The following is a 26,634-nucleotide window of genomic DNA, read 5'->3' on the forward strand; positions in this document are numbered from 1 at the left end:
GTCGGGGTAATCCTTAGATTAAGGAATAATGAAGCAATAGCATCTGTGAGCATGATTCAGCTGAAAACATCTGGTTGACGCAGAACCACTTCAATTAGCTGGAGTATGCATCCATCAATCATTTCTTTGCTTTTTATTGTATAAAGTTCCCACGAGGAAATGTTTACATCACCAATTCATCCAACTGTTTGAAATACGGTGAAAAGTCTATAACATATATATTTTTTTAAATGAATAGATAATTAATTAAATTGTTCTGTGGTGGAATTATACCCTGATATTAGAATACATTTTAGGAACAAATTTATTCTGCTTTTTAAGAGGTCTTATCTTGGCTTGCTTGAAATTGACAAAGCAAAACTTTTAGTAGTAAGAATTATTAATACGTCACTTTCCAATATCGATGGGGCTGCTTATAGTATTTATGCCAACTATCTGCAATGTTAGAGCCTTAATAACTTTTTAAAAGATGTTTTGTTGCTATTTAGAGTTTAGGATCAAGAACATTCATTCATTCATTCATTCATTCACTAAGATTTACTGTGGGCCTATTATGTCTTTCCCTGAAAGAACTCTGAGTTAAGTAGTTAAATAACTTTAATGAGATAAAACAAATATTCAAAAATGTAATGCAGACAAAGTGATTGAGGACATTAAAGTTTTCCATAGAAGAAATTGCCAATACCATGTCAATATCTGTTTTCAGTCAGTCTAAAATTTCAGCCTGCTCATTGCTAACTCAACTCCTGGAGCCATGGTGAGGTCCATGACTTGTGTCTCCCCTATAAGTTAAGGCATTATCTTTGCTGTAGCAGGAACTGTGGACCCCCAAGAAACAGCCTGAGATCACTAAGCATGAGGTTGAAGACTAGGACATGAGAAGGAGATGCTCTAAAAATGAGAGACGATTGTAGATTGCACACACATTAGATTGTGCCTAAGAACAACTCGATAGTTATCTTAGTTATCAGGAAGGAATGAGTAGCTCTGTCTGAAGAAGAGTTGGCAGTAATTACAGATGTGTTCATTTCTGTTGTCAATTGTAACTCACGTATGGGGAGAACCTCTGCTCTCTTTAGCTCTTTCATTAATGCCAATTGTCAACCCGCTTGTTAATTAAGTGGTAATATTTTATTGTGTCATTTCTCCTAAGAATTTTGCCTGCACGCCAGAAATAACTGTTTGCTTGAAAGCTTTTAGTGTGTGTATGACAATGAAATAGCAAACACAGATAACCCACACATTCCATGTAACTACCTATTCTGACTATGGTAGGCATTTTGTGAAATTATTAAAAAAAAACCAAAAAACTTAGTTAACAGTTCCATGATTTCTTCTTAGGATAGACATAATAACTATTAATATACAGTGGTCTTGGGATAGGCTTAACTTTTAAAAAGTTATATTTACCCAGTACACAAAATTCAAATTTAATTAAAAATAGTAAAACTTCATTAGTTCATAATAGTTTCGGTGGTTTTTAAAACCACCGTTTCCTTTATATAACATTCATTGGGGGACATTATGAATCAGGAAATCAATGATCAAAGTTAAAAATAAAAAATTGTATTCTAAGAATTTATCTATATAATAAATGATTTTGTCCCATACTACTTGGTACAGCTATATTGTGGACTCAGATGGGTAAAATTATCTTTTAAAGACATTTTTAGGGTGAATGTAGTATGCAAGGAGGTAGTGTGCAAGAATTTCAGAAAAAGAAATTCAGAAAAGGATAGAGGACAGTTTTTGATTTACCATGTTTTTTGAAAACAACTAAATGCAATGCTTATTTTAGCATTCTTATAACACCTAAATTGTGAAGATCAGTAATCGTATCTGTCAATTTGCTCACACCACAAAATTTTCAAAAGCCAAAGTATAAATGAGTCTCCTCAGGTACAGAGGAGTAAGAGATACGCTGATTCATTTCAAATACCAAAGCTTATCAGCAAAAATGAATGACAATTTTTTTTTTTTTTTTGACCTGGTTTGATTTTAACCTATATGGGTAATTTTCAGCAGGTCAGTGAGGATCTTCCTTCTTATTACTACCATGCATGACCTAATTTAAGAATCAGATCTCCAGAGGTGGTGGGATATTTTTCATATAGATACATTAAAAAAAAATTAGAAATGTCAGTAATGTCAACCAGGAGTTCTGAGGAATTCTAGGGCTAACACTCTAAAATCATATCAAATTAACCAAATCAGTCCATACTTTTTTTTCTTGGAACCTGGGAGTAGGGAGAAGCAGGGAGATCATTTGGTAAAAAATATGGAAACCAAAGTTTGTGAATATAGTGGCAGAAAATGTGACCATCAACAGAACTTAAAGAGCAGTTGCAGCTGTCTCAAGCAGTGACTCTAGCATTATGCTGCCTGGGCCCTATGTCACAGAGAGACATAGCCTGCCAGGGACCTAGAGTTACTGGTACCTGAATCTATTTTGGGAGGGATTGCCTAAGCCTGTTCCATGGAGACATCTGAAGAAGTAAAATAAAATTGCATCAAAAACTGCATATTTTGATTATAACTACTGAGAGACAGGGAATTATAACGAGAATGTAGAAAACCAGTTCAAAAAAATTATCCTAGGATTAGCAACTCTAGCAATTACTGACTCCACAGACTGCATTAAGCAGGTGTTACACTCACCTGTGTACGAAGTAGCTGTGATGGTTTGCATGATCTGAATCAGGGATTCTATAGTCCTGGTAGCTGCATACCTCCCCCACCCACCAGGACGTCATTCCTTCTCTGACCGTTTATTTTACCTATCTCAGATTTCTTGGGAGAGAGGCTGCAAGACCCCATGCAAATCCAATATTGATTTTATGTCCCAAAAGGAGTGGCCCGGTTTTTACCTTTAGTGATTCAGAAGAAGGCCAATGAGACACACTACATTTGTTTCTGTAGTATTAAAATTTCTGCGTTTTGTAAATTGTTCTCGGTGTTATTACATTAATGTAGGATCTTAAGCAAAACTTCCTAAGTAGTTTAAAAATTTAATTAGAAAAACTCTTAAAAACGAAGAAGGAAATAGTCCATCTTTATTAATAATTATTTTCCTTTCATTTAAAAATATGAGCCTATATGAAAAGATGAAAAAAAAATCATGTTTTTTGGTTTTCTTTTTAACGACTATTTGTATTTTTGCTTTATAAAATAGATACTATTTAATATAAGGAAAATGATAAAATATTCCTTTAGAGGAGAGTATTCGATTTGGGTTTAATTCAGGATTCCTTGATCTTTCTGAATATGGGGGGCTTGAAAAAAGTAAGATTCTGCACTTCAAAATAAAATTAAATCAAAATTATTATATAATGCTCAAATTACTTACATGCTTTAGTGATAAACTATCCTATGTGTGGAAAAATGGTAAAATATTTTAGCATATAGTTTCAGACAGCGCTCTAATCAACACAGGCTTAAAGTGCTTTATCTAATCCACCTGTTTTAAAATGCAAAACATATCATTAAATTGATAACCTGAAATGTCTCTACAATATTAATGGGTCATTTCCAATGATTATGTGAATTAAAAGTAAGGTATACTTACCTCAGACATCTCATTCTGCATTATACATTTTTGATACAAAAATAATTAAATCATAATACTAATTGTTTGAATATGCCTGTCAAAATCAAATCTTTTAACTAAATTATGTGAATTCCTTTCCATTTAAAATATAATGATGTGGTTGCTAAAAGATTAAGGGGTCGCTTACTTCTTATACTAATCTAATCAGCATTAATGGACATAGATAATTTACTAATATTTTGTATTCTATGTACAAAAGGACCTAATTATAATTGTTTTATTAATCTGTCAACTTGATTTACTCCGGGTTAAATTATATAACCTGATATATTAAAAATTTAATGAAAATCAAGCTAGATATAATGAAATAAAATTGGTATTAACTGGATTAAAACATACCTGTCTCAGTCCTGCCACCCAATTGTGTGATATTAGAAAAGGCAATTAACCTCTTTGAGTTTCACTTCCCTCATCCATAAAAAACATTATTCTATAGTATTCAGTTTTATATTTTGTGATAGCATATATAATATTATCAAGAGCCTCATAAGAAGACAGAGCAAAGGATTTCCATGTAACCTAAATAGGCAGAGCATTACTCCAGAGCTAGAAAACTGTGAATCCAGAAGCACCTGTTTGCTGATGCCTAGAATTCTCTAGAAGGTTAACCAAATTTTCATTATGTAGTAATAGAAAAATACACATACTCATCCACACTAAGATGCTAATAACCAGATCAAATTCTTCAGAAGAGATTTCCAGAGAAGGACACATGGCATTAATTAGTTGGACTGGAAGGCTATTTACTATTTCCATGGTCCCTTTCTGGGCTCCTACCAAACACACACACACACACACACACACACACACACACACACACACACACATTTTAAGTCAAGGCCCACTGATATATGCAACCAGAATCTCATGGATCTTTTCTTTAATAAAATTTATTAAGATTCATATCCCTTAATATACTCATTTGATTGATCTTTCCTCCCCAATACACTGTAAGTTTCATGAGGGCAGGGACTGAACCTGTTTACTGTGCTTTGTATGTCTGAGCATGGAACAGCACACAGTGGCTGGCACATAGTGACTTCTCTATAAATATTGTTTAAATAAAAAAGCAAAAGAGAGAAAGAATGAGCTTTTGGATCTAAGTGTCTTGAAGAAAGGGCATCGTGGGCTGGGGGGCAGGGGGGTGAAGGATGTTGAAAATAATAGCTGAGGTTCCCAAAAACAAATTATAGCTTCTTGACAATTTCATAAGAATCTGGCTTCACATTTTTAACATGGCTTGTCAGCATATTCTTTATTATTTTATTAGTATTTTCCTTTTTGGAATGTAAGTCTCATATGGGAAGGAACCTCAGTTATGATCAGTTTTGTATTCCAAGTGCCTAAAATGGTGCCTGGCATATAACAGACATTCAATAAATGTTTATTGAAGGAATGAATAAATGTATGAATAAATGTCTCCAGCTCCAGTTTTCCAATAAGTTTACTGCCTTAAAAGCAATCTAACATTTTTAGTGTTATGAGAAAAAAGACTGGATAAGAAATACCTAATGTTTCATTGCTGTCTTTCTCCCAAGATACAGACCACAGAAATTTTCTTGATTCTACTGGAAATATCCTAAAAGTTAATTACACAATATTCATAATTTGAACCTCTTAAATCTCCCTTTGGTGAAGTCTTAAATACCTTGAGATTAATAAAGTTTAAAACATCTTTTCTTCCACTGAGATGTGTCATTAATTTCCAAATGCAAATATATTTGATGGGACTATAACTCACATGTTTCTGATTCATTTACATTTATAGTGTTCTATCACAACTGTGGTTAGGCTTATATGAGCATTTAAAACTTACTTTAGGAGAAACCAGATGGGTTCAAAACTATGATTTTTGAGGAAATTTAATAAAAAGAAACATGTACGTGCTCTCTAATGGATATTCATTGGAATTTATTAAACAACATAATCAAGAAGAAAAGATATACCTTAAACAAAAGTGTTGTGAAATTTAATAACCATCTAATGAATATAATCTGTATAAGACCTAAAGTAAATGGACAGAAAAGGAGAGAAAGCTCTATCAGAGATTATAGGACTATAAGTAAAAATAGACATTTTCTTTTTGCATACTTTTGACTTGGCTAGGAAATCAATACTGTAACAATTTATTTCATTTTCTAGGACAGTTGTAAGAAGAAATTGTGTCAGCCAGAACATTTCTCATCACATGCCCAGCCATGTGTAATAGAAATAGACATGATCAAATGATCGGACCGTTCTGATTTACGTGGGACTGTCTCCATAACTTCATAAGCAAGGGTAATTGCTGCTAACAGGGCAGCCTCGCTGAACCACAGCAAATCAGAATCATAAATACTGGGAACAGATCCTGGTCAATCTCTAGAGAATGGACTCAAGCTACATGCTCTTGCATTAGAAGTTTGTTCCAGGTGCAGAATTAAGAGAATCTTTTGTTTTGTTGTTACTGTTTTTGTTAGAATTACAAAAGAAAAACAGTGACCAGCATCTTAGGTACTGGTTCAGATGTCAGTAATTATATGGTACAGATTAAAGGTTTATGTTTGAAATATTTAATCCTTTTGTATTACAGATAATATTCCACTAAAAGACCCCCCTGTAGATTGTCTGCCGACTCTCACCAATTTCAGACTGAACCTTATTTTTAGAATAAAGAAATAAAGGAAAGTTAAATCTTGGAGCCACCATCCAGTTTGCACACACTTATCTAGAGGTATGGACATACATTTAGATATTCTTAGGAAACTTATGTTATACATTCTGCTCTTTAAAATGTCAAATCGGAAAGAATGAAAACTTCAAGGAACAGCGTGTATAAAATCCTGAGGGCATGGAAAAAATCCCACAGGAAAATATGATGTTCTTCAATAATACAGTTCTCATAGTCCCCGTATGTAGCCTTTTCAAGTTGGCCACTTGGAACACTGGAATTATTGAGTCCCTCTGAGCTGATAATTTTATGATCAGTAAAAGTGGTTTTTATTACCAGCATCAACCATAACATTAAAGAAAAATACAGTTGAAAGCCCTCAGTGCCAAGGATGGGATAATCCACAAAAGAATGAAATAATATATTCTTGTCAAGAAAGCAAAAGAAATTAAAAAAAGATTTTTTTTTCTTTTTTTCCCCAAAAACATGAAGAGTCCATTCTATTCTACAAGTGGTAGCAACCTTCCAGTGGTCATGGTTTCGGGTTTACAGAGTTCCTACATTCACAGGGATGAACAATGAGATAAATAAATCTAAATAAATAGATGTCTCTTTTGCTATTCCTGTAGTCTTAACAAAGGAGCTAATTGCTTACTTAGGTTGTACCAAGCAGGGAGTTACTGCTATGCTTTTCCTCTTTGTTGCTCTTTCTCTCCCTGGATTGGTGGCTATAGAGGAAAGGAGATTTAGTGAAAAAAGTATCTTCCTGGAATATTATGTAGGATTGGAATGAAACAAATTTTCATGAACATATATGGCCATGTCTCAAATCTTTATATCAACTCCAATACTTGAATGGGGGTTGGAGTAAATGGCCTCTAAGTTTTCTTCTAATTTAAAGTATCTGTCTCTATTTTCCATTTTTTCACTGTATTCGGTTCCCTAAGTAGAAACATCAGGTACACATACTTTAGTTGATTCAAAAAGGAATGCTATACACTACATAATTAGCATTAGAATTATAGGTGTAAGCAAAAGTATAATCAGGTTGCTGAATAATCTTGTTTACAAGGGGCATAAGCAAGCACTTGATTTAGTGCACTTAAGACTAGCACACTTAATATATTGCTATCATATACTTATTATTTTGTATTCCTAAGTCTAGGGGCGATTGCATATATCAAGCATGGTAATTATTAGTGAAAAGTAAACAGATTGCTAGAAATCCCATCTCTTCTCTATGAAGGGAATGAATGACTCCCAGATCTATCACTGCCACGTTGTATGCTGAAACTGTATCTCAAGCAAGCTACATATTAAAAATCTTTATCTGGTTCCACAAAGTCAATGTGCCCCAAAGGAACTCTATATCCCTGATCTCGAATTTATTTCTTCTCTTACACATACTAATTCAGTTTAAGGACATTACCTTCTACTAGAGGCTAAAATCCACTAGAGTCAGATTTGACCCATGCATCCTCCATAGCCTTTCTCTTCCTCTCCCTCAATTTTTTAAAATTTCATCTCCCTCATACCTTTCATTCTTTCTCCTCATTCTAATTTATACCATGGATCTTAACAGTGTTCAGTATTTTTCAATCATATAAATGAGACTTTGAACATCCTCATACAAACATATATTTGTATTACAGATATAGGTCAGCATTCTGGCTAAATAGTATCTACAGTGGAGATCAGCATATGTGGACAGAAATATAAGTATATACATGGTATCAACCAACCCATCCATCCATGCATCTGTCCATGTTATGTATAATATAAACTATTCCTTGAAAGAAATTCCACATATGCATCTCAGAAAGTTAGAGAGAAATAATTTTGGAGTGTGACATTAGCATCTAAGGATTTATACATGTAGCATGTAACACAAGCTTAGCATCATAATGCTTTTTCAGTATTGATTGAAAATGCTTGAGATACAAGACTGAAGAGATAAAAGGCTTTACAGGAACGTAAGAATCAATTTTTAACATACCCCATTGTTAGGCAGAAATGGTTCTAATGTGTATTGATTAAAAATCCTTTTAAGGATAACTCTTTGATAAAAGCTCTCTCTTCCAAATAGAAGTTTTAAGATTATTGCTCAGAACTCAAGTTGATAATTAGGCTGATTTCCTCTGTGCTAAATGAGAACTAAAAAACCAAGAACACAATATTTGTTTTAACATGGATAAGGATTAATCCTTTTTTGAAATTTACTTTCAGTTTCCCCAACTTGTTCCTAATTTCCATTCTGTGCAATGACGCTACGCTTGTATTAAGTGATGTAAAAAGAGACAAGCTGTCCTGACTTTTAAAAATATTATACATAAACTGTGTTGTGCCAACTAAACTATTTGCATGTCTTCCTGACAAAGTCAGTGGGAAGGTATTAAAAAGTTTTCTCTTCTCTGCAGGTATGGTTTTGCTGTCACTCCTCTAGTGTAGCTTTCAGAGACAGCTGAACTTGTTGAGTAATCAGTGTAAGATGTAATAGTTTGGTTTTGCTACGTCAGAAGCCAAATTATCAATTTATGCAGATACTATTTAAAATTCTCAAAGTCCATACTAAATAAGTCCCTTCTATTGGTTCAATTTACTACTAATGAGTACATTTTACACCTGACTCATCTTGGCAACTATGTTAGGCTCTAGTACTGCTAAAAATCATAAGCACTTCCTGAGTCACTGAGTGATGATGGCCAATTGGTCTCACACCTACCATCAGTGTTTTAGGTGAAATTTGCCTCTCAACAATCAAAGACAGAGAACTACAGGATTTCCACTGAGTATATGTTCAGACTCTTGTGAAAGACATTTCATGAGGAGAATTCTGGAACAAATTGCAGACAATCTTGTAGCCCCTTTCAGTGTGGAGGTAAATGTGCCTTTATCTGGATGATATTCTAAATCAGATGGTATAATTTTAATAAAATCCCAGCTGAGACTAAGGAAATTTGAAAGACCAAACAAGCGACATGCTAGCCAATTGGATTTACAAAGTATTGTTTTTCTATCAAGCTAGGTCATGGGCAACATATATCTGAAGAATATTTAGCTGCATCAGACATTTCATCACAAAATTGAAAGTTAATATTTGCTTGGTGTTTTTGAGAGTTAATAAAGGAAATGACCATAAGAAATATGTTTCTCTCTACATGTATAACTGCTATCTAAGGCATTAAGATGGGAAATACCATTATATCATTATTAACTTTTTCTACAGTATAACAGCAGCAAAGAAAAAAATATTCTCCTGGATATCTGATATGCTTTCTTGTATCAGAGAATGGAACAGTATAACCAATTCTTTTTGATCTTTTTGGAACCAGCTTCTGAAAAGTCAAGACAAAATTTTAATACCCTGTTGTAGTAAACTACCCAGAGACTAAATTTTTAACAAATTTATCTCCTCTACTATATGATTTTTGTTCATTTTCCTTAATTTAACTGTGTTTTTTTTTTTTTTGAGTGTACATTTAATTTTAAGTACCCTCAGCTTCTGTATAACAGCAGGTGAGGTAGACATTTTTATTACTGATTCTCCTTGGGTCCAAAGAGGTGGATATTTCTTTTTTATTCAAATGAGTATCTATATATAAAAACAGAAGTTTGCCGATAGAAATATAGGTCACACAGAAAGTTAAAGAATAAACTTGTTCAGATATCGCACTGTACAATTTTTCCAAACGCATTCTTTTATCCAATCTGTTTTCCTTCACTGTAGTGAAAACAAGCATTACCACTTATCCTAACAAGTAGATCTACTAATTTTTCAGATTTCTTAGAAAGGAAAGGAGGATGGAGGAGAGAGTGACAAGAATAATCGTCATTATCTATAGCCTTTGCCTACAACGATCATCCATAATGAACAGATGCAAACACTGTATTCTGGAACTTAAAAATCAGCATATAAGATCTTCCAAACCCTTTCCAGACTTTCCAGAAAGTGGAAGAGAGCAGAGATGAGGGAACAAGCATACTTGGTGAAAACAGTTTCTTAAATTCATATTAGCAGGTCTGCAATGGAAAAGCAGTTAGAATTCTACATTCTGAACATGAGAATGTTTCCTAAATTGTTTTTAACACACCTACTGATAGGCAATGAGGTTCAAAGAAGACGTACACTTTTAACTTCCTCAGAAATCTGTGTCAGAAACTGGAAGCTTGTAGTGTCTCAACATTTGCCAATGAGGAAATAGCCTATGGAGTGTAAGCTATCAGCTAACATGTATTATATTTATTACCTGCTCTGTGTAAGGAACAAAATGAAAAGGGAGACCTATTGTTAATTATATATAAGTTCTCAAGTAATAAAATTATCCTCTTGTTGGGAAATAAGAACTAGTCATATACACTAGGATGTCTATTATCTATCTATTCATCTATCTGTCCACCCATCCATCCACCCATTCACCCACCCACCTATTCATTTATCTATCTATGATGTCAGTATAACCTGATTAACTTGATTTTCTTGCATGACTAATAAATTACTTCTGGAAATTACTCTTAAGGAGGAAATTTATAAAATTTACTATTCTAAGATGACGTTATTGGAAAATGTCTCCCCAAGTGATTTCATTGCAGAAAATAAAGCAAAACAAAATAAACAAAACAATGAAGCATATCATGATAGTCATGTGTTGAGACACTAAGAATTCTGGGGGTTCTGAGGAGTGTAGGGATCCCACTTCTAGTTGTGGTGTTCAGAGAACTGGACCCTAGTTGGCCCAATGCAGAGGCTGTAATGGTTACTTTATGATAGCCAGGTAACATCAAAAACAGGTGTGCATATTACACCACTCAGAGTGGCAAGCTTGCTAAGGGGCATGTTTGGTATTCGTGAGAAAGCTTTGTATGGGTGGATCTCTAGGAGAAGATGCCATGTTGAATTGGATGGGGGAACACTAGCCCTAATTCACGATTATGTGACATCTTCTGTGGCATAACTATTGAAGGGCACACAAATGTCATGATTATGCTTCAGTGTTAGAGACAGCTGGTAGCCTATGAAAATACCTTCCCCTCCCTCAGATGCTCATTAGAGGTAACGCATCATGTACAGACGTAAGCCTTGGCTATAACCTAGTACTGTTTGCTTTGCTAAGCACACCCTTCCTGCCTGACATCGAACACTTGTCAGACTGAAAAACTCCTTTATTTTTCAAAACCAAGTTCAGGAGCTGTGAAGCCTGCCCTAATTCCTCTGCTCTCTGATATAATGAATAACTCCTACCACTTTACTACTTCTATGCTTTACACTTACTTCAAGTGTTACTCAGGACTGAAAATTATTGTAAGCGTTTATTTTCTGACAGGGAGTCTGATCAAGAGGGAAACAAATTGAATTAAAACAGGGAGTAAATGTAAATTGAAGACCTACCTTTGGTAAATATTCCTCTTAACCAATAGAAAAATTTGAAGGCACTTTACTGGTATGTGTTAGTATTTTGAAAAATAATCTAAATTACATAATATCTTACGTTTGTCACTGACCCCAAAATAATATAAATATTTTAAAGCATACCTGATTTTATAGCTAGACATAATTATAGATATATAGATATAGATATATAGATATAGACAATCTCCTTTATTGACTCTGGTACACCCTAATTGGTTGCCCAACAAAACCCAAGCTAATCAATACCATTAACCATGATCCTGAACTGTAGACATAACATTTATGGAGAAATAACTAGGTTTTCGCAGGCTAACTTACCAGAGATTAATCTTTAAAGCCAAATAAAGTGTCCCAATGACATTCTGAGATGCAAGAGGTAGAAAATAATATTTTTTGATATTGAGAAATACTCTCAATATTTGAAACCCATTCATGACTACTTGTTTAATGAATACCCACATATTTCACATAACCGTTACAGTTGTAGATATGAATGGACATTTTCTTCCAATATGAACAAATAGTATCATAGACTCTCTGTACCCTTATTGTCAATCCTTCAGTGATTTCTTAGTAGTCTCTGATGCCCTGGCAACATTAATAAAATAAATGATTGCTGTATTGCTATTTTCTAGATAGTTTGACATGGATTTTATTTTAGCTGCATACATGCTTTCTTTAGAGATAATCCATAGATAATAAGCTTTCATAAATTGGATACTTAATATTGTGTTTCTATTTAACTATATTATGCTAAATAGCTATTAATGATGTAATGTCAACATCTTCACAGAGAAACTGGCATATTCTGGTTTACTGATGATGCAGCGATGAAGAAATTCTAAATACTATCTAAGTACATATTGGAGGGCATGTACAATTAGAACATTTTCTTTTAGCAGCTGTTACAGTTTTGTGTTCAGAATGTTGTGCCTGAAGTTCTAAAACAGTAACAAATTATTCCTTGAGCTATTCTTTCCTTTTAAATGTCTGTAGTAAAATAACAGAAAACTGCACGCCAAAAGACAGGTCATAGGCACACATTTGGGTTTCAAAGATTCCAAATTCACTACTTATTCTTGACACTCTGTGCTTAGGGAGGCAGGGATCTTAGACATCAGGAAATGGTCTCTCCAAGAAGGTTTCAGAAGCACTACTTGAAAGATGAACATTACCTCCAAAAATATTTCGGCAGACAGAAAATGACTTTATGTACAGAGGCTTTGCATAGTGACATTTTTAGAATGCAGCAAAATTTTAAAATTTCCATTCATGATTGATTCATCCATTACTCTGTAGGAAATGATGGCTTTTTAACACACAATGGTGCTACAATTGAGCCTTTCTGTTTTACATTTTCCAAAGTAAGCCTAAATTCTAGACAACACCATTAGGCTCATTAAGCACACAAAAAATGTGTAGTGATGTGTATCAGATTGACTAATAAAAGTTGTACTTCAATAGAAAACAATTTACCTTTCCAAGCAATTCTTTCTCTTATTCCCTAACATGAACATTTCACTTAATGCAGGTGGTTTTCCTTTCTGCCCTTTGAAATAACTTAAAACCCAACGCTATACATTTTGTGTATTATTTTCACCTGAAGTGCCCTTCTTCTTTTTTTTTTTAACTCCATAAGCACCACCCATCCTTTAAACTCATGTTTATATGTTTGTTTTCTGTCCTTAACTGTTCATAGATACCTCATCATTTTCAATGTGATATAATTGCCAAACATTTGACACCTGTTCTGCTTCAGACTTTCAATTATATTATCCTAAGCACATAAAGATGATCTTCGCAAATCGATTATTTCTTGTTTCTCTTCGTTCATTACCAATACCAAAAAGAATATACTGTACATATGTGATGCTCAAGAATATTTGCTTATTTGTTGATTTTTTTCCCTTTAAACTCAAGCTTCTTAATTTCCTAAAATGAAGAGTGAATAAGGGCTCAGAGCCCAGGAAAAAACAAACAAACAAATTAAAAAAAACAAAAACAAATAAAACCACAACAAGTTATTTACCTACAACTTGCTATTATCTAACAATTTCTTATCACACAGTTTGTGATTAGTTATTTTTAAGTTGTACAAAATTTAAGATATATATGTCCCAAAATCCACAACTAGTCAAGGAATAAAAAATAATGCCAATTTGCTCAAAACCATGCCATTTCAGAATCTAATTATGTCATCATTTGGCAACCAAACTATTAAATTAACTATGAAACAACCTGATACAGTACTTAATGATTATCATGATGTTCATTAATTCTTAAATCCATTACAAAGTTTTAGTCAACTCAGAACATATCTGACAGGGGTAATACATTTTTTAAAATTGGATTTAGTGGGATAAATGCATTCCTCTCCAAAAGCCAAAATGGTTTCACATTAGAATTCTTTTAAATCTTTAAAAACAGATACATCTAATACTTTTTAATATTGTTCCAGAATTTAGAGGAAAGAAATACTTCCAAATTATTTTTATAAAACTGTGATAGTTTTGACAGTCAAAGCTGACTAAAACAGTACACCTAAAAGAAATACCAGTTAATAATTTTATTAATAAAGACCGATACCAAAATAAATCAAATCTTGACAAATGTAATTGAGAAGTATGGTTTAAGAAGGCTATATCATGACCAAAAGGATTTCACTGTAGAAAGGTCTCACCTTTAAAAAAAAAAAGTGTTAATAAAATTAACTAAAATAAAATTAGTTACAAATACATTGATAACATTGATAAAATAAAATTTAAAATCTCCGTATTTTCTCAAAAGAACTTTGATTAAATTCAACAATTACACTTGTCTAAAACAAACAAACAAAAACAAGCAAACAAACGAATAATAGAGGCATTCTCATTAAGATTAAAAATAAGTCAAAGGATATCCTACAATGCAATTGGGTACACCAATGGATTGTGAAATATAAATATTTGAAATGAAATGGAAAATGAGATTATTTTTGGCCCAATTTTTTGGAAACCTAATTCTCAATGCAATTATTAGAAATTATAAGAGAATTTAGAAAATTGGTTGGTTATAAAATTATTTCATATATGGGATAAAAGAACAGGATAAACAGAACCATGAAGATTCAGCCAGACATTTCTCGAAGGTGGGACATTCTGCAGGGCAGCTAACCAGGAATATAAGAAAAAAAAAATACTGTGCTAGACAAAATGAGACTTAAAGGACACAAAAACCATATATAATATGTGCACTGATTGTTTCCTTACTTGAGTAATCCAGCTTTATAGAAAATTTATTTTTGATTGTTGGGAAAATTTGATTACAGAAGATAAAAAAAATTATTGACATGGAAAAGTACAGATTGTTAGCTGAAAATAGTTAAAAAATAGCATGTACTGTGTAAGCTCATTTTAGTGAAAGCTAACACATACATACATACATACATGTGATATATATGATCTATATGAGTGTTACGTGTAGATGGCGATAGATTAGTAAATGTAGGTATAGGTGCAAACAAAGACCTGGAAAGACATACTATTAGATGTTAACTAGAGCAATCTTCGGGCAAGAGAAAATTGATGTTTTTATATTCCTATTTTCAATAATGTATATGTTCTAAATTTCAACATGCTTTTGAATAATTAAAGAATGTTTAAATTTTAAATTAATAATATCAGTGTACAGAAATAGATTATTTTTCTATACACCAAAATGATCAATAAGACAATATAATTTGATGAACTTAGGGGTACATATATCTTTATGGATTATTTCACTCAAATGTGGGATATAAAACTGAAAGCAAGAAACAAACAAGACAAGCAAACAAACAAAAACTCATAGACACAGACAACAGTTTAGTGGTTACCAGAGGGTACAGGGGGAGGGGTGAAGTAGAAGAGGGTATTTGACTTTGGGAGGTGAACACACAGTGCAATAACAGATGATGTATTACAGAATTGTACATTGAAACGTATATAATCTTATTAACCAATGTCACCCCAATAAATTTAATAATAAAAATGAGTAAAATATAAAATACATAATTTTGAAATATTATAGCTTTAGTAACAAAAATATTTAGTAAAATATTAAGATGCCAAATAAATTATTTAAGAAATGTAGAGTATATATATATATATATATATATATATATATATATATAGAGAGAGAGAGAGAGAGAGAGAGAGAGAGAGAGAGAGAGAGAGAGAGAGAAAACATTAGTAGTATATTAAAGGACTCAAAAGACATAAAACAATTGTTAATTAAATAATACACTACTGAACAAAAATAGGTCAAAGAAGAAAACAAAGGAAAAATAAAAATAATATCTTGAGACAAATAAAATTGGAAATACAACATACCAAAACTTATGAGATGCAGCAAAAACAATTTGAAGAGGAAAAGTTCAGAGATAAATGCCTATGTTAAGAAAATAAATGAAAAAATAATCAAACAATCTAACATCTCACCTCAAAGAATTAGAAAACCCCAAAATTAGTACAAGAAAGGAAATAACAAAGATCAGAGCAGAAATAAATAGAGGCTAAAAAGACAACAAAAAAGATCAATGAAATTAAGAGGTGATTTATTTTTTAAAAAGATAAACAAAATAGATAAAGCTGTAGCTAGACTTACCCAGGAAAATAGAGAAAAGACTCAAATAAAATTAGAAATGAAAGAGGAGACATTACAACTGACACTGTACAAATATAAAGGATCATAAAAGACTACTAAGACTACAACAAAAAACAATCTAGTAGAAATGGTATGTTCTTAGAAACAATCTATCAATACTGACTCCTGAAGAAATAGAAAATCTGAATAGATTAATTACTAATAAGGTAATGGAATCAGTCATCAAAACCCCCTAACAGAAAACATTCCAGGACCAGATGGCTTCACTGGTGAATTCTGTGAAATATTTAAAGAATAATTAGTACCAATTATTTTCAAACTCTTTTATCAAAGAGATGAGGATGGAATACTTCTAAATTCATTTTACCCAGATACCACAACTAGGCAAGGACAGTGCAAGAAAAGATAATGACAGGCCAATATCCCTGATGAAAACATTAAAAAATCCTCAACAAAGTATTAGCAAATAAAATTCAACAATACATTAAAACAACCATACACCATCATGAAGTAGGATTTATGCAAAAAATGCAAGGATGGTTCAATACCCACAAATCAATGGATATGATACACCACATTAACAAAATAAGAATAAAAATCATATACTCATTTCAACAGTTGCAGAAAAAGCATTTGAGAAAATTCAACATCCATTTTTGAAAAAAACTGTCAATAAATTAGGTACAGTGGGAATGTACCCCAATATAATAAAGGCCATATTATATAGGAAGCTCACAACTAACACCACACTCAACAGTGAAATGCTGAAAGCTGTTCCTGTAAGATCAGGAACAAGACAAGGATGCTTGCTCATTCTTGCCACTTTTATTTAACACAGTACTGGAAGTCCTAGCCATAGCAATTAGGCAAGAAAATGAAATAAAAGATATCCAAAATAGAAAGGAAGAAGTAAAATTGCCATCATTTTTAGATGAGATGATATTACATACAGAAAACCTAAAAAGTCCACACACAAAAAAAAACTGTTAGAACTAATAAACAAATCTAGTAAAGTTGCAGGATACAAAACCAATATATAAAAATCAGTTATGTTTCTATACACTAATAATGAACTATCAGAAATAGAAATTAAAAAACAATCCCATTTACAATTGTATTAAAAAGAAGAAAATACATAGGAATATATTTAACTTGGGATGAAGAAAATTGAAGACACAAATAAAGAGAAAAATATTCTGTGCTCATGGATTGGAAGAATTAATATTGTTAAAATGCCGATCTTACCCAAAGGAGTCTACACATTCAATGTAATCCCTATCAAAATTCCAATGGCATTTTTATTCACAGAAATAAAACAAACAATCCTAAAATAGCCAAAGCTAAATACAAAAGACCCTAAATAGCCAAAGCAATCTTGAGAAAGAACAAAATTGAAGGCATACACTTCCTAATTTCAAGCTATACTATATAGCTATAATAATCAAAACCATATAGTATTGGCGTCAAAACAGATACACAGATCAATGAAACAAAATAAAGAGCCCAGGAAACAAACCTATGTGTATATGGTCAATTAATTTATAATAAAGGAGCTAAGAATATACAATTTGGAAAGTTTTTCAATAAATAGCATTGGGAAAACTGGATAGCACATACAAAAAAATGAAACTGAATCCCTATCTTTTACCATACACAAAAATCAACTCAAAATGAATTAAAGACTTGAACATTAGACCTGAAACTGTAATACTCTTAGAAGAAAACACAAGGGGTAAGCTCTCTGACATAGATATTAGCAATGAGGTTTTTTTTTTTTTTCTTTTTTTGACAGCAAAAATGAAGGCAATAAAAGCATAATAAACACATGAGACTACATCAAACTAATAAGCTTCAGAATAGCAAAGGAAACCATCAACAAAGTGCATCTTATTAAACGAGAGAAAATATTTGTAAATCATATATTTAATAAGGGGTTAATATCCAAAATATATAAAGAATTCATACTACTCAATAGCAAAAACTTAAATAATTTGACTTTTAAAATGGGCAGGTGAACTAAACAGACATTTTCCCAAAGACATACAAATGGCACAGGTACCTGAAAAGGTGCTCAACATTACTAATCATTGGGGAAATGCAAATCAAAACTGCAATAAGATATCACTTTACACTTGTTAGAATGGCTATTATCAAAAAGACAAGAGATAACAAGTGTTTGAGAGGAAGTGGAGAAAGTTCCCATAAGTTATGTATATTCAAAGTTATCCCGATCAAAATTTTAGTGGATTTTTTTTAACTTCACAAACCACTACTAAAGTTTTTCTGGAAATGCAAAACAGCTAGAAGAATTCTTGAGAAACACAACATAGCTAGAAAAATTGCTGAGAAACAAGAAAAAATTAACATTAGTGAGAAGTCCTGTCAGGTATAGATGGAATTAAAAACTGATAGTTATTATAATCATAGAATTCTGATAAAAAAATAGAATAGAATGGAGTGAAAAATGCAACCAAAGATGTGAAGAGCTTTATCCTATGATAAAATTTGGAATAAAATTTTATATCAGTGGAAAAAATATAGAGGATTTATATGGTAGAAGATGTTTATGACAATTTGTTACCTATTTGGGGGGGAAAAAAGTTGGATCATAATCTCATCCAATGTTACAAAATAAATTCCAAAAGTAACAAAAATTTAAAATAAAATATAGTATAAACACAGTAATAAAACATGGTGATACATTGTTTATGTCAATTATATCTCAATGTTAAAAGTTACTAAACTAAAAAATACAAAAGCAAAAATAACAAAGAAAACAGCAAACAAAAACATATGGTGTTTTAAATCTTATAGTTAAAAAGGTATTTTGTATTGAGTCCAGATGCTCTAAAGCAGGGACTGGCAAAATATAGCCTATGAGCCAAATGTGGCCCCCATCTGTTTCTGTAAATAAAGTTTTATTGGAACTCAGCCATGCCAATTCATTTATATATTGTCTATGGCTGCTTTCACACTACTATCACATAATTGCCTAGGTGTAACAGAGACCATATGGCCCACAAAAACTGAAAATATATGTTGTTTGGCTCTTTACAGAAAATGATTATTGACTCTGTTCTAAAGGGAAAAACTGATTAATGCTATATACTAAAAAAACATATACTACATATTAAAGTTCTGTACAACGAATACCATAAAATTAAATTCCAAGTAAACTGATAAAATATCTAGATTTTCTATAACAATGTTAACTTACTGATTGTAATAAGATCTTCTAAAAATAAGAAAAGATCAATGCCAAAGAGATAAATGAGTAAATAAAGAAACTTGGAGCTCAGAGAAAAAGAAAATAAAATTTGTCAATAAACATATGAAAAACAACTCAACTCCTCTAGGACTCAGAGAAATAAAAGTAAAACATCAATAAGTTATCATTCACAATTTATCACATTAATCAAATATTTGAAACTTGAGAATACCCAGTGTTAATTGAGGCCACAGGCAAATAAACACTCTCACTTAAAGTGCAACTTAGCAATAATGTATATTAAATTTTAAAACACACATACCGTTTGTACCATCAATATATCCTACAGATATTTTCTCACAAGTGCTCAATATTAGTCTTGATTTATGAGCAAGTACTAGAAACAACATAAAGGACTATGAATAGGAAATTGGTTAAATACGTCTTGGTGTATTTATATAACTGCATATTATAAAATGTTAAAAAATGACATAGATCTTTATGTGACTCATGTAATGACATACAAGACATTCTATTATGTTGCAATATAATATTTGCTTATCAACCTTGTATATATCTTAAAAATACATATATATTTACACATGTACATATATATTTTCATATGCATACAAAAATTGGATGGTGGCATACAAATTCGTTTACAATGTTTACTTCTGAAGAGTAGAATTATCAGTGAAGGAATTCTAAGTGGAAAGTATTTTTTGCTCTATACACTTTGGAATTACGAACTTTGAATTTCATTTTTTAAAGTGTTTTTTTTCTAAAGTTACTTGAGATTATTTTTGAAAAATTATTGTAGAATTTGGAAGCTAACAATGGCAAAGCTAGCACTATGATTTTTGTTTTGCCTTTTCTTCCCCGTAGTTAAGGTGTCTAAGAGATTTTCTGTGGAAATTATTTTGTTTGTGCTCACATTACCCGACTTTGAAAGGAGGTGATACTCAAAAAAGAACCTGCTGTTCCTAAATTCATTCTCATCCATTTGAATTCTTTTCTGGTAGAAATAGTATATGTGGGTTAGAGCTGCTATTGTTTCATTTTTGCTCTGTAGTTTAAAAAGAAGATTTGGCCTGGAGATATATTTTTACCGGGCTAACACCTTAGATAGCAAAAGCATTTTGACTTTCATAATGAATAGAGGAGGATTAGGATTTTTGCTCACCTCCAGTGTTGGAGTAAAAGGATAGTATCTAAAAACTGGCTTCCTGAACAAAATTCTAAAGGTTTAAATATTCTTTCCAAATTTGGTGATGTGCTTTTACAAAAAACACACCTACAAATTTTGGGGGCACAACCTTTAAAATTAAGCCTTACGCCTTACTTGTTTGCAGGTAAAGAATGACCAAATCAAATATTAAGAGCTTTCTTGAACAGCCTTTTTGTTGAGGGCAAGTTTATATTTAAACTTTAGCTATAAACTTCAGGTTTATTAATCATGAAAGTCATAATTTAGCCATGCATAGCAACAAATCATCCAATGATTAAATAAGGGCATCTTGTATTTCTTAGAATGCTGTAATTAGATAACCAATTTGTAATTAAGTAAAAATGAAAGCTGACCTTTCTCCTTGAGATGAAATAATGCTAACCATATGAAGAACAGAAGATTTATGATTAAAATGAGCCTAAATAAAATTTAAGGGAATGGAACTATGCTTCTTCTTGGGAACCATCATCTTTTCTCCTTGTCAGCACACATTTAACGAAATATCCCACGTATTGCAACACAGAAATTTCAATTGTGCATTCATAGGCGATTCCAATGTGACATGCTGCTATGCAGAGTAGATATTTGGTGCAATCCATCATCTATTAAAATTCTGTCAGTGTAATGGTGAGATTTCAGAGAATAGTACAGAACCCTGCACTAAGAAGCAGGAACAAATAACTGATTGCTTTGACAAAGTCAGCATTTTTACTTCCTTAGAGCAAAAAGTGAATTCCTAATTTATTTTAGCAGTACTCTCTCCTCAGTGTCTGTTCAGGTGAACAACAAAATGCAAACAGAAGCACTCTTTCTGCCTTCAGTGAGGTTTGACAACTTTCCAGGGGCCCTGATAAAGTCCCAGCGTCCAATAACTGAGAACCAAGCGTTTGCTATTTGATGAACACCAGTATGATAGTTCTCACTCAGGCAAGAAGACTTTTATCCCCTCTTTCTTAAAAGTTAAAAATCCTCTCAGAATCTTTTCTCTAAATCTACAAAACAGTACATTACTCACACCTTAGAAAATTCAATCTCTAAAAAAGCATACTTAAATGGCAAACATCAGATTTATGCTTATGTTATCTGTTCTTCTCTCATTTCTGTACTGCTCCCTTCCCCTCTTTCCATTATTTTGTTTTCTCTCTTACAGATCGTTGCTTCTCTAGTTTAACCATTCACCCACCCTGGTAAAGACCAGAGGCACTGTACTTTATTCTAAGACTTTTCTTGAAGCACTGTTTTTTCTTCAGAAACCTGGTAGAGATCTTAGAGTCTTGGGAGACAAGACTGCAACAAAGCCAGCAGGGCTTCTGGCTCCTGTGCATTCATAGAGATGGCAGGGGCGTGGGACACGGAGGTGGGGGGTGGTGGGGATATGTCTATACTGTTAGAGGTTGTACATGAGATTTTTTCTCAAAATGGTGGAAGAGAAAACGCGAGAGAGGAGAAAAGCTGTAAGCAAATTAGTATGAGGGCAACATATTGGAGATATATAGATTCTGACACCTTGAATGTATTTGTAGATTCTAGTTGCTGACATAAAGGGGGTACCCAAAGGGCCTTTTTTTTTTTTTTCTTAAAGAAAAAGTGTTAGATGCTGAGTGGTTTAGTAAGGAAATAAAATAAGTACCAATCTAAGCAAGTTGTCTTATGTATAGCCATAGAGGCTATCTCCACCAGACTCATTAGACAAGTAAGTTAAATAAGCAGTCGGAATGGGGTAGAAATAGGTCATGATTGCTTATTCTCAACTTTCTATTCCAACACTTATTTTATATAATTGGGATAATCTAAGGCATAATGTGCAGACTACATAAATAAATAAATAAATAAATAAATAAATAAAAATGTATTGAGTGTTTGCTATTTGCCAGGCACTATTTTAAATACTTGATAACTTATTTCATTTAATGAAAAATACACGATTATTTAGGAATTATTATGTTCACATAACAGATGACAAAAGAAATGTAGTTTAGAAAGTTTAATTGCCCAAAGTCTCATAGTTAGAAAAGACCTTTTTATCGCAAAGAACCTAACCAAGAATCCATGCTATTAATCAACGAGTCATTCATTCATTCTTTTTAGATCCAGGTATTTTGTGTTTTTTTTTGCCTTAGATTGCTTAAGTACATTTGTATTTTAGTATCACAGAATGATTCATTTAACCTTCATTTTGATGATGAAACTGAAACCAGTCGGGTAAGGTTATTTATGCAATCTAGACGACCGGCAACACCGCTGCAGGGCAAAGATTGATGGTATAAACTCTGTGTTTCCATGACACTGTTCAGCCAATTTGTCCACGTTAGAGACAACAAAGTGGTGGGTGGCCCAGCCACTCCTTTTGCCAGGAATCTGCCCCTGCCACAAACACTACGTTTTAAACCGACTGACCTAAGCTCAGACATGATGCACAGTCTAGTTATGGGAAGTGATAAGATGTCATTGAGCAGTAGCCATAGCAAGGAAGATCCAAGGAGACAAATCACACACACACACACACACACACACACACACACACACACACACACACAGAGCTATTGCTAGACTAAGATGTAGGAGAAATGATACATCCAAAAGTGGGGCTGAATCTATGCTGGGGTGGATCAGGTAGTAATGAAACATTTTGCTAAGTCCTGAGTGATAGTTGAAATAAAGACACATACAAAAACATCTTCCCTTCCCCTCACAGCTGTAGAAACTGTGGAGTATTATATACTTTGACATCTGGCAAAATATACAGATGTTGTCAGAGGTGCATTCCTTTTGGCCACAATGAGATGATGCTTAACCTCAGTGTGAGCACTAGGCTAGCATTAGGGCTCTATAGATGAACACGTTATTTTTTTTAGAAGGTAGTTGTTTCCTTGTAAAAAGTCTGCTCTTTAGAACTTGGCAGGACATCTTCCCTTTCCCTGTGTTGGCTCAGTCTGTGCTATACATTGGTTTGGCAGTATACTATTGAATTCTACCTCATGACTTGGACAGGAAAGTGTATCTTGGATTTGTTGTATGTTGGTATGATTTACAGAACACAGACCATATGAACTCAGGAAGCCCCCAAGGTGAGGGATTTAAAGAGAGGGATTTACAAAATATGGTCTGACGTTCTGCTGTAGGAAGCCACATATATTTTATCCCTGGAATAAAAAACAAACTATCAAAACATTAGAAGCAACATGGAATGTTCCTTATTAAAAAAAAAAAATAAAAATGGAGAAAGCTCAAATATGAAAACCAGGTGCCATGATCCTTTGCGTCCAGGAAATGGATGCCTGTGTGTTTAGCAACCTGGTCATTAACATGTGCTACCTTATTTATATTTAGCTTTTAAAAGAGTTAAAATGTAGCACCGCTTCTTTGTATAACAAATACACTCAATAATAATAAGGATAATGGTAATAATCATGTATAGCATGTCATAGTTAAAAAATTGTTTTCACATGTGAAACTCTCCCTTTGATCCTCCCCCAAATCCTTCATATAGTTAAATACAATGACAGAAAAGGAAGTGAAGGCACAGATGTGAGCATACCCAAAAGAGTACACCAGAGACCATGTCACACAACTTGCAGTCTAAGGCTCCTTCCTTACCTCACACTATCATGAATATATTGCTCTTGAAATCTCTCTATCTTGTACTTCTATAGAGCTAGATAACCTGGAAAAAACTAGATAAAGGCAAATTGAATCATTAACCTTCAGTCTAGATTCTAAAGTAATATGTAATATTTTTCACTTAGGACTGATGTAATATTGTTCTACGAAATGAGAAATCTAGCAGATAGAAAAATAGAGTTTGAATATTTTGGGAAGAAACTTTCCACTAAAGAAGAAGAGAATGACTCTAGTTATTTAACATAAGAAATATCTACCAACCTTGCTATCTATCTATATATTGCCATCTATTAGTAGACAACTACCTTCCTGTTTTAAATGTATTGCTTTGAGTCAGCACTTGGCCGTGACACTGACATTCACGCCTAAAGTACACCAAACTGCATTTGATGAAGAAAGGAAACAGAAGGAAAAGGAAAACAGAAAGGCTTTCCTCCTATAATGAACTTAATTGTTCAGAGCTCAGAGTTCCTGCATGAAGTAGAAATTCTCTATTCACAACAAGTAGTAGACATCAACTTGACAGATTGACTGGTATGACTACTATTTCCAAGAAAATGTATCTATTGATTTATCTGTTATCTCTCTCTATCACCTATCTCTCCATCTCTATCGTCTCTATCTCTCTATTTCTATCTCTCTATTGTACATGCTTTTGTAGAATTTCAGGAACAGCTTTTTATCTGGAAAATATGGCTGCCTGAAAGAGGTATGGAATATAACAAAAGCTTTACCCCAAAGCTTCTATGCATTACAAAAGCTTGCACTTGGATAATAGAAATATTTAGCCTCAGGTGACTGAGAACACTTACTGTTGGTTGCATAACGTATGGCGGATGAGGCATCCATGAAGTACTCTGGACCTATGCATCAAACAGCATTTATTAGCACAAAGCAATCACAGAGAGAACTTGGTTCTTGCGTTCAGTGGAGTCACACTAGGTCATAAGAAAGTGGAGTCCATCTGACTTTACAGCTAATTAGTGCTCAAAAATAAATATAGAAAGGTTATTCTTGGACTTGGTTAATTTGGTCCCTGAAACATGTTAAAATGTAAAGCAAATTCCTACGTCACTGGAGCTGGCTGCAGTGCCCACATGGACCAGGCTAAGCTCTGGAGCATATGTTGAAGATGGTGTTGGAGACAAAAGTATTAGGAGGCCTCAAGGACTTCCTATTTAGACGTCAACTTCCAGGGATACCCAGGCAAAGAATAAAGGAGGCAAGAGTTGACTGCTAAGACATCCTCTTTTTCTGTCACTTGTTCTAACTTCAAATGCTCAAGTGATTCCCATCTTGGAGATAAGTCCAAGAGGTAAAAGATGGGGTAAGAATTAAAGAGATCAACCAGAAATTTGGGGGAATACTTTGGGATAAACTCACGTTAAGCAAGTTTGTGATTTTTTTCTCTTATAGTAATTGGTATGGTAGATAAAAATGAGTATTTAAGCCAGCCAATGGTTCTGAAATGTCTTGTCAGCCAAATGAGACAGTCAGCTTTAAGAGCTGATTGTCACATAGAGAACACTGAATATTTTGTTTTCAATTTACTCACACAAGCAACACTGCAATGTACTTTATATATATAAAAAAAAGAGGAAGAAGTGGTGAAAAGTGAGAATCAGCAACATAGGAAATTGCTCTAATTCCTTTTTTTGAGAAAAGAGAGCTGGGGTTAAATTCCACTTATGAGCCCTCCCAAGTGAAATCACTCTTCTGTGGATATTTTATTCATGTCACCAAAGTGCTCTATACTCGGGCTCAATGGGTGGTCTTGGCTGAAACAGAGGCCAAGATTAGGGGGAAAAATGGGTAAAAAAAGCAAAACACACATTACAACCAGGCAGGCCTGCAGGAAAAACAAAAACTGAACAGCACCTGCATATAGCCTCATGGGTCCCAAAGAATGGCAATTAAGAAATCAGCCATTCTTAGACCCTACAGTGCAATTCACACGAAAGTCTATTCTTTTCACCCACCGACATGTATCAAGAATCTAAGTGCAGAAAAAGAATGAAATGAACTGCTTCTGGAGGGATCAGTTAAGGAAAAATGTACACAGTCTCAAGTTTGATGCTCTGACAACTGGGACATTTTGAAATGAAGTATGTAGTGGCTGAATAAGGTGACACTTAACTGAATTAGTAGCAGTCAGCAACATTACAGTTTTACCCGTTGTAAAACATCCACCCCCACCATCTGCAAAATATAGAGAAACACATTGCATGCGCACACTTGCATTCTCTCTCACGCTTTCGCTTTCTCTCTTGAAAGTTAAAAATGACACTAG

General features: G+C 33.2%; 1 protein-coding gene across 15 annotated transcripts in view; it reads right to left on the reverse strand.

Annotated features, from left to right (window-relative positions):
- Positions 1-26,634, reverse strand: part of RBMS3 (RNA binding motif single stranded interacting protein 3) — a 1,228,141-nt gene that overhangs the window by 75,258 nt on the left and 1,126,249 nt on the right. For 12 of the 15 annotated variants that reach the window (XM_088798298.1, XM_088798292.1, XM_088798293.1 and 9 more), the window contains one exon: positions 25,157-25,207. The exons of the other annotated variants lie outside the window; for them this stretch is intronic. In XM_088798298.1, coding sequence (XP_088654424.1) covers positions 25,157-25,207 — 51 coding nt within the window. The remainder of the gene's footprint in view (positions 1-25,156; positions 25,208-26,634) is intronic. 15 annotated transcript variants of the gene reach the window in all.

The sequence above is a fragment of the Rhinolophus sinicus genome, chromosome 5, assembly GCF_057876585.1.
Source record: "Rhinolophus sinicus isolate RSI-liver-muscle chromosome 5, RSI-T2T, whole genome shotgun sequence".
In the NCBI taxonomy this organism is placed as follows: Eukaryota; Metazoa; Chordata; class Mammalia; order Chiroptera; family Rhinolophidae; genus Rhinolophus; species Rhinolophus sinicus.